General features: G+C 38.5%; 1 protein-coding gene across 1 annotated transcript in view; it reads left to right on the top strand.

The window, feature by feature from the left end:
- PCDH19 (protocadherin 19) overlaps positions 1 to 9,824 on the top strand; it is a 118,341-nt gene that overhangs the window by 63,312 nt on the left and 45,205 nt on the right. Inside the window, exon 6 of the mRNA XM_006165550.2 lies at positions 1,732 to 1,790. Within this exon, the coding sequence (XP_006165612.1) occupies positions 1,732 to 1,790 (59 nt within the window). The remainder of the gene's footprint in view (positions 1 to 1,731; positions 1,791 to 9,824) is intronic.

The following is a 9,824-nucleotide window of genomic DNA, read 5'->3' as shown; positions in this document are numbered from 1 at the left end:
TTTCTCTCTTTCTTTCTTTCTTTCTTTCTTTCTTTCTTTCTTTCTTTCTTTCTTTCTTTCTTTCTTTCTTTCTTTCTTTCTTTTGCTATAGGGCACATGTACTCACCAGAGAGAGAATTAAAGTGAGAAATAACCCTCCAAGGGGGATGGCTATGCTGCAATCCCTTCTCCATTCTCTTCTTGGGGCTTGATCATGCATGCACACATGCTCAATATATTTTCTAAGCTGCCAAGTCCAGGACTTGCATTGTACAGTCGACCATGTGGAATATAGTCACCTTAACAACCATGCCATCTGGCTGGACCTGTTTGCTTCTTGATATTCTGTCTTCTACCTCTTCATCACTACCGTTTATTACCCACTCTAGATACTTAGGTACTTACAGTTCCTACCCTGACTGCTAGCTATTTGGTGCCTTTGTGGTAGCTGGATCTGCTATTACCTATCCCGTTTTCTCTTCCATCAAACTGTGAACTTCTTGAAAGCAAGGAATGCATCTAAGAGCCTAGCTCAGTTAATGTCTGACAGGTAGTTTTCTGGAAGAAATCTTATTATTTTGTTTACTAGGCAGCTATTTGGTTTCCTTTTCTAGTCATTCTCAGTTGAAGTGCCTTCTGAAGACCCCTAAGGAATGATGGTGGGAATGGCAGGGATTTCCGGTGGAATGGCAGGAGGGTGAAAGAAATATATTTAGGTATTATTCGATTCACACAATGGCTCAAAAAGAGCATGACACTCGTGTTTATTTGTTCTCTTTTTAGTCAGTCACTTAAAAAAGTAAAAACATACAAAAAAAAGCTGTACATTTTAACATAAATTAGGATGAGCCATTAGAAAAAAGGGGTAGTACTTTGGTGTTGAGGGTAAGATCCACTTTACTAGGATGTTCAGTTACTTCAGTGTCATCATTTTGCTGGGTTGCACCCCTTCTAAGGCGGCCCTCCCCTCAATCCCCCCAACCTCTGAGTGTTCATAAACTGTTTTTCCATCTCTTTCATCTGGCAGATATTCTGCATTTGCTTTCATAAAGCCTTTGCTCCAGCAGTCTGCTGTAACTAGATTAGACAGTGGTGTTTTAATGATAGGAGCTGAGACAGGAGTTTGTTTGCAAACTTCGTGTTGCACATGAAAGGCTTTGGCACCCCCTGTGGACTGCCCTTCACCCTCTTTTAGGCATAATACTTGTTTGCCTTTATATCTGTGATAAAACAAAGACCTTCCTGCATAACCAGTGCTGAGCAAATGTCTTAAAACAAAGGTAAGTGCAGAGTTTAAATCCACAGTGGGGGATTACCTTGCCTGTATTTCCATATCTTTGGAATAAATATTTTAACATGTTAATTCTCTACTACTAATAAAAATACCTTTGAACTTCCAGTCAATTTGATGTGCATAGAATTGTCTCCATCAGGGAGTGAGAAGAAATTAGTTTCTGTAATGATTGTGGGCCATGTCCTCTTTTCTCCTTAAGTGGTTGTATGGTCAGTAGCCAGCCATATTCTAGGGAATGCCTGTGTCAGATCTATGCTGGTTTGCAGGGGTGAGTTACTGCTTCTATACAACTCTCAGGACACCAATGGGATGGGGACATTCTTCACACTGCTGCCCCACTATGGCCTTGGTTTCTGATTACTTTCTTGTCCAGTAGAAAAATTCTTCCTAAGCAGGGTATTTCTACTCTTCTTATAAATAACCTATGTAACTTTTAAAATCTTGGTCTTTCGTTGCAGACTGAGAACTATTCTTTTGACTCCAACTACGTGAATAGCCGAGCCCATTTAATCAAAAGGTATGTTGGTTTTCTTGCCTATTTCTACAAGTAAACTTGATTTAATATAAAAAGTAAAACATTCAATTTTTAAAAAGCTATGCCTTTTTCTAACTAAGATGAATGCTGGGGACCAGTAGATGGCATAATGGTTTCATCGCTGGACTCCCACATAGTCCACCACGGTTCAGGTCCCGGACCCAGCAGCTTAAAACTCATGCTGGATGTGTGTGTGTGTGCATGCCCAAGATCCTGCTAAGACAACGAAGGAGAAGGGATTGTGCGTGGCTATCCACCCTGGGGGGTGATTTCTTGCTTTCTGTCTCTTTGTCTCTCTGGCATGTGCATGCATTTTATAGCAAAAATCGCTCTCTCTCTAAAAATAATGAATGCCTACCTGCTTACTGTAGAAAGTTTGGAAAATTCAGAAAAGAAGAAAAAGTAAATAAACATCATCACTGATCATTCCATCATCCAAAGGTAATCAATGTTAGCATTTCATCATATTTCTTTACATAAAAGGGTACATATAACAATCACAATTAAAAACATAAAATTGGGATCACATTAAAATATAGTTTTATATGATTTAGAAATCTAATATTAGAAATATTAGAAAACTTTCAATGTCATGCTGACATAAAAATTCATATTGTTCTATAGTTAACAGAAAGGAGGCCTTAAACTTTTTTCTCATTGGGGTCAGCAGGTGCTGGTGGTTATGGTGCTGGACTACTACATGGCTGACTGTGTTTTGAGTCCTAGACCTGGTGGCTTGCTTTCTCACTCCCTCCTGCCCCCCTCCCCCCACACACTCTTGCTCTCTCTCTCTGGTGAGTGCACATGCACTGTAGCAAGTTAAAAAAATGATAAATAAAATTAAAAAAAATTTTTTTTCTCATGTGGGACTTCCAATGAGTTTTGAGATTACTGTTATCTTGACAACTTTGAAATTATCTTAAGGATATTTCAATGACAAATCTGTTATTTTGAAAAAAATGCTTTCCAGATGAGAGAGGGAAAAAATGCATGATTCAATACTTTTTAAAAATATTTAGAAATGTTTCACATGAAATAAAGTTGAGATTTGTGTGATTAGTTGGCCATAACTTAGTTATCCATGCAGCCACCATGGATGAATACAGTACTGAATACTGCCAAGGAAGATCCATCTGTTCAATGAGTGCCAAGGTAACCTGGTGGGAGAAGGACAAGGGGTTCAGGAAGCACTCTAAGGAGGAAGAGCTAAGCAAAGGGAAGATCTTCTCATGCAACAGCCCTCCCAACAACAACAACCCCCACCTCCGCCAAGCAACCCTTCCCCCAAATAAATCTAGTACCGCAATACTGACCCTTTGGGTGCCTTTATTACTGGTTCATGTACATAGCCTCTTGAATGGTACAGTGGTTATTCTGCAGCTAAAATTGAACTCTGTGTATGCTTGTTAAAATAATATAAATGAAATACAGAGACAAGCAGAATATGTTGAAGCTGCAGTAGAGAAGAACTGAAAATTCTATTATTTTGCTGGCTCTAATCCTATAAATTTACATCACCAGAAGAGAAGGATTCAAGGAATGAACATGCTTGTTGTACAAGTAACTTGAATTCACATCTAATTTAATTCACAATGCTGCAGTAATCCCTAACAGCATTCTAGGTTCTCTGTGTTGGTCTGGGATCACTTGTGACCTTACGTGATGATCATTAGTCATCTGAAAATGGATAGCCCTGGATTACTTATTATAGCAGTTTGGATTTTTTTTTTGAGAGTTTTTTTCACTATAGGGCGCGTGCGCTCGCCAGACAGACAGAGACATAGAGACAGAAAGCGAGAAATCACCCCCAGGGGGGATGGTCACGCCACAATCCCTTCTCCTCCATTCTCCTCTCAGGATCTTGGGCATGCACGCACACGTGCCTGGCGTGAGTTCTAAGCCACCGGGTCCGGGATGCGAACCACGGTCGACTACGTGGGAGTCCAGTGACATAGCCATTACGCTAACTGCTGGTTCCCTGGACTTTTTTTTTTTTTTTGAGGTGTTGGGAAGAATCCATTTAGGGTATTTTCTGAGCTCACGGAATAAAAGCAAAACATGAGGAAATATAAATTATCTGACTGATTTGTTTTAGGAGGGAAAATAAGCCCTCTGTGCACTGATTAGAGTTGCTTTGCAACAGAAAACTGCTTTGTTTTTTGTTTTAGTATTATCATTTTCAAAGTTCCTTTTTAAACTTCTGGTAAAACAGCTACTTTCTTTATCCTCTCAGGTCCCATTGGCTAGCTCTGGGTACCTGGAAATTTCACAACCAGGTTAAACTGTTAACATGAAACTGATTTTCATGGCAGAAAACTAAAACTCCCAGAAACTCTCACATCTAAGGCTAACCCTGAATATCCAATTTACAGTGCAGACTGATGAGATAAAAGCTTACATTCAGACATTTAGCTTTTAGGATACATGTATTTTCACAGTGGCTTTGAAACTCACTGGGAACCTCTGATACTTATTAATTACTCTACATAATTTTTGTTTCTACACAGATACATACATACAAAAGGCACAGCCTAGACTTAATGGGCTTTTGGTGGAACAGTCTCCTCATGTGGCCTGAAATCATCAACAGGGACCAGGGACTACCTTGATTAAAAGGAAGCATGAAAGTTCAGGGATACATGTATTTTTGCCAGTTTCTATTTATGCAACATGAGGATCTTTGGAAAACCTTGAAGGCCCTGGAATTTTTAGAATCAATCGAATCAAGACAAAACACATTATCTAGAAAGATAGAGGGAATTGTGGGTGCTGTGCTTTTCTGGGGACTAACCATGTTAAGTGTAAAGTGTATGGGAAAAATGAAAAGAAAATGGTGACTAATACCAGGTGATAAAACCATACTAAGCATTTTCAAATAGCTCACAGCACTATTTGAAAGGGGTTTCACTGTATGTGGTTTTCTGAAGAACTATTTACATATATGGGAAACAATCCCAGGTAGGAAATTCTGAATCTGATCATTATTTTAGTTTTATGAGAAAGTCTCTGTTTCTTTAAATGTCAATCCAATTTCAGGACAACTTTGAGAGCTTGTTTTTCTCTACATTTATTTTTCCTCTGTTTTTGTTCTATTCATCCAAGAACGGTTCTTGGATCTTTCTTTTTGTCATCCTCCAGGTTTTTTTGCCAGACTGTTGAGACACAGGCACCTTTTCCTCTCTCACATTTATTTACCTTGAGTTGAACAGCAGCTACCATTGTCCGATTCTGACCATTCCCTGTATCAGCCAGAGTTCCCACGTGGAATAGTTGGCTTGCCTAAATTAGAATATTTTGAGGAAAGTGTATTTATAAAGGGACTACTTGCAAAGTCTTGCACAAGGTTAGTGAACCACAAAGGATACTGTAGGATTCCAGCATTAAAAACAGTGAAGGGCTAAAAAATACTGAAGGGACAAGTAAAGAGAACATGTAGGGGACATTGACTTGAGAGTGGCTTCTGGCTAGTTGAGGGATACAGTCATCATGAAGTGATCTTGCAGGAAGAGAGCAGAGACAATAAATATCCTGACACCACTTTCCTCCCACCTTCTGATCTTCTGGATCCTCCATTGGTTAAAAACAATGAAAATCCAGGTTAAGGGTATTCCCAGAGGTGCAAATTGAAATTGTGAAGGGTGAAGAGTGAATCTGGAAGGGAAAAGGAAAATATATGTCATATGCCTCATAATGTCCCACACTGAAGAATCTAGGAAGAGACTTCAAAAAGTTCTTGGAGGGACAAGCAGTTAGCGTAATGGCTATGTCGCTGGACTCCCATGTAGTCGACTGCGGTTCGAGTCTTGGACTCGGTGGCTTGAACTCACACTGGGTGCATGTGCGTGCGTGCCCAAAATCCCGAGAGGAGAATGGAGGAGAAGGGATTGCGGTGTGGCCATCCCCCCCGGGGGGTGATTTCTTGCTTTCTGTCTCTCTGCCTCTCTCTGTCTTTCTGGCAAGTACACATGCCCTATAGCAAAAACCTCTCCAAAAAAATAAAAAAAAATAAAAAAAAATAAAGTTCTTGGACAAACGGTATTAAAGTTTGAGTTTATTTTGGTGACAAAATATTTTGAAATCCATGCATAGTTTTGAAATTTTTGAGGATCTCTTGTATTTCTGTAGTTTTATAAAGAATTATTTAATTCAATTTTATTATTATTTTCATTTTGCTATAGGGCATGTGCAAAGAGAGAGAGAGAGAGAGAGAGAGAGAGAGAGAGAGAGAGAAGGTGAGCCGTGAGCCACTGGGTCCATTGAACTGTGGTCGACCATGTGGAACCACTACATCACCTGCTGGTACTTTAGTTTTTTTATTTTTTTTTCCCAGTTTCTATTTATGCAACCTGAGGTCTTTGGAAAACCATGAAAACCCTGGTATTTATGGAATTAATTCAGTTGAAACAAAGTACATTACCTATAAAGATAGAGGGAATGGTGGGCGTTGTGCTTTTCTGGAGCCTAACTATGTTAAGTGTATGGAAAGTGTTAAAAGAAGGACCATTCTGGGATCTTCCTTGTGTCCCTTAAATACAATGACAATAGTCTTGAGTCTCACTGTGTTCTCATCCTTAGTTGCGGATATACCCAAGGAAGTTTATATGACCGTCCCACATTAACAAGTCAAGAATGTTCAGGGTTTTTTCCTGGGTGGACTTCCCTCCTGCCATATGTGTTCCCTTGCTGTCTCCTCAGTGCAAGGAAGGTCAGCAGTGGCACTTTGCCTCTGTTGCAACACTCCCTCCATGCCAGCTTTCTGTGCTGCTGTCTCATATGCACTCCTGCAGTGTTGTGGAGGAATATCAAGCATAGCGTGAATGAGACTGTAGCTTGAAGAAAATAAAGTAGGAAATGAACAAGGTCCTGAAGCAGTGTGGAAAGAAAAATGAGTATGGGCTCCTAAACCAAGCACAGTGATTTCCTTTTCTATCCAACTCATACTGGGATTTTGCAGCACCTGATGTGGTGTCTTGTTTATCATCAGTGCTTTGTACAGGTTTATTGAGTGAATGGATGAAAGAAGTTGAAGAAACCTCAACCTTTTTCCATGTAAAAACTAGCACTTCTCTTGAAGCCAGTACTATCTGAATCTCAATGTATATTGGAATCACCTCAGAGGCTTATTAAATGGAGTCTCTAGTTCCATCTCTAGAGAATCTCGTTTGAACAGTTCCCAAGGTGTTTGGGATGCAGGTAGTCCAGGACCAAATTTGAGATCTTCCTTTATCGCCCTTAAATACAATGAAAACACTTGACTTTCTTTCACTGTGTTCTCATTCTTAGTTGTGGATGATACTCCCTGGGTAGATGATATCACCTCCTAGGAAGGGGTGATCGTTTCCATTCAGATTCTTCTGGTTTTTTTTTTTTTTTCTAAAAAAGTAATAACCTTTTAAAGGGTTAATACATAATTTGTGTAATGTTCATTCATTGAGTATTTGCTGAATAACCGTGGGTGCAGAGTTCTGCCGTAGATGTTTTCAAACATCTCCGTTCCCCACTGCACATCAGAACTGTGATAGAAACATTTGCATTTACAATATCATTGCAAACCAGTACCCCTAATTTATTGTCTCACAAAAGTTGTTTTACAAGTCTTTCATCTCCCAAGAGGTACACAGGTAATAAAGCAAGTGAAATCAGCATTTTTTATGCCTGGTATAAATTGTTATTTGTTTTGGGTGAGTAGCCATTTACCAGGCTGTTTTACAATTTGCAGCATCTTGCTCACTGGGTCTTAAACTGCCTTACACAAATCTATTCATTAAGTCACTAAATGCCCTTATAAGATTAGAGTAAGTGGTATTTAGTTTGTCAGATGGGCAAACTGATCTTTAAATGAGTTAAGTATTCCAATATTTGGGTGGGGGTGGTGCTTTTTTTTTTTTTTTTTGAGAATGCACAACTTCTCATATTCAAACTGCTGGTCCCTTACTACGTAGTAGTTAATCTTTCAGTGTTTTATTATTTCTGTCCTTTCTACCTAAAATACAAAAGCTCTGAGGTGGTTTATAACATTTAGATGCATGTAAAATGGTTGGTCAAATTTTAAAAAGGCAGATCCAAATCCAATTAGGAGAAGTGAGATGAAGATCCCTGGCATCCAGGGAGGAAACTAATTGCAGTTAAATATAATCTTTGCCTTGAAGCTTTTGAGAAGCCAAGACAAAATAGTAAGTACATCAGGTCATACAGGCATTGTTTTTGATAAAGAAGGATATACATTTGACAGGAGAAGTACTTTTTCTGTTCCCGAGTCTTAGAGTAAATTAACATAACAGGCAATAGGTGACTATTGTTTACAGAATATGTAGAAAAATTATTTAAATATAAATTTCCTATACCAATTCTATAAATGACCATGAATGGGCTATATGGTAGCCCAGTAATGACACAATTGGACTTGCATGGAAAAGGTCCTGTGATTGCATCCTGGGACCTCTTTGAGCATGCCTATGATCTAGGATGGCTGAGACAGGGGTTGGATTATGGCATGAAGACACTATTGGGGTGTCTGTCTCTCTGTCTCTCATTCTCTCTTTCCTAGAAGAAATAAATAAGTACACTTAAAAATAGTTAAAGAAAAAGGCCATGGACATTATTTTTAGTTGTAACTCAATGAAAGCACTACCATACAGAATAAGATCATATGATACAATAATCATTTATTGAGCATCTATGTGTACCTGCTACTTCACAAACTGTCTCATTGAATCCTCAAAATGGCCTTGTGAAGGAGGTTTAACGAATGCATTTTGCAGATAAAGAAATTAAGGCTAAAAAACATTACATTTCAGGTCCAGTATCACATAGATGAAGAGGAAAATTACAATTATTACTTGTCCTAATCATTCCAACTTCAGTGCCCTTTCCAGTAGAGTCTGTCACAGGAATAGCGTTAAAAGGACCTAGAACAGTTGTTCTCAACTGGGGGTGATTTGGCAATGTCTCTCTGGAGACATTTCTGGTTGTTATCCCTGGTAAGGGTCACGATTAGCATCTGGCGGGTAAAGACCAGGGACGCTGCTAAACATTTTATAATCCACAGGATAGCCACAACAAAGAATTATGCTAAGTAGCCTCATTTGATTATTCTACAATGTATATATGTACCACAACATCACACTGCACCCAAAATACATGTTTATAATTATTGCTTCTCAATTAAAAAAATAACACTTTCAAAATAAAAATGACAGAATTATGTGCCCGTCAAATATCAATTATGTGTCCAAGGTTGAGAGGTCCTTGGGGATGGTTAATTATATTGCCTTGTACTTTATCCCCTACCATCATATGTCTCAAGTAAGTTTTGACAAGTGCTGAACTGCAGTCAATTCAGAGCTGAATTCTCTGGCTTAAAAATGACAATTTTATGTTTTGAATTAAGGAAATTTTCATATGCTTTAGATACCACATATATAGGTTAAAAAGTTAATATTTATTATAAAAATGAAGAAGCTTATAATATCATCTAGGGAAGCCATTTCTTTTCTCCTGAGGTACATAGGTACTTATAGGCAGGGTTGAGATTTTCCTAAAAAACAAATTTTAAGTCTATTTAAACTATGTGATTAGTATTTACAGGAAGCCCCAGAACCTGTGCCAGAAAGTTGGAAATGGTGAAACACTAAATCATGTGTTTCCAATTGGCCTTTTTGACTATAAAAGAATTATAGTAAGATATGTTTTCTGGGGCCAGCAGGTGGCATGGTGATTAAGGCACTGGACTCTCACATGGCTGACCATGGTTAAAGTCCCAGACGTGTTGACTAGCTTTCTCACTTCCCTCTCTTTCTGTCCCTCTCCTTCCTGTCAAATTAAATAATAATAATAAATAAATAAAATAACTGATTCTTTTCAAAAAAAATCTGTTCTTTAATAGAACTGCATCCTGGTGGGTCCATAGCGCCAAGTTAGAAGTTTGGAGGAACTGAGCTGGCTTATTGAATAATTTTAGTTTTAGTGCAGTTAATGCTCAGTTATCTTTTCTGAAAATAATGAGCTAACAGGTCA

Source organism: Tupaia chinensis, unplaced genomic scaffold (assembly GCF_000334495.1).
Source record: "Tupaia chinensis unplaced genomic scaffold, TupChi_1.0 Scaffold143961_1, whole genome shotgun sequence".
NCBI classification, from domain to species: domain Eukaryota; kingdom Metazoa; phylum Chordata; class Mammalia; order Scandentia; family Tupaiidae; genus Tupaia; species Tupaia belangeri.
The sequence above is the reverse complement of the archived record's forward strand: the minus strand, read 5'-3'. Positions and strand labels throughout refer to the sequence as shown.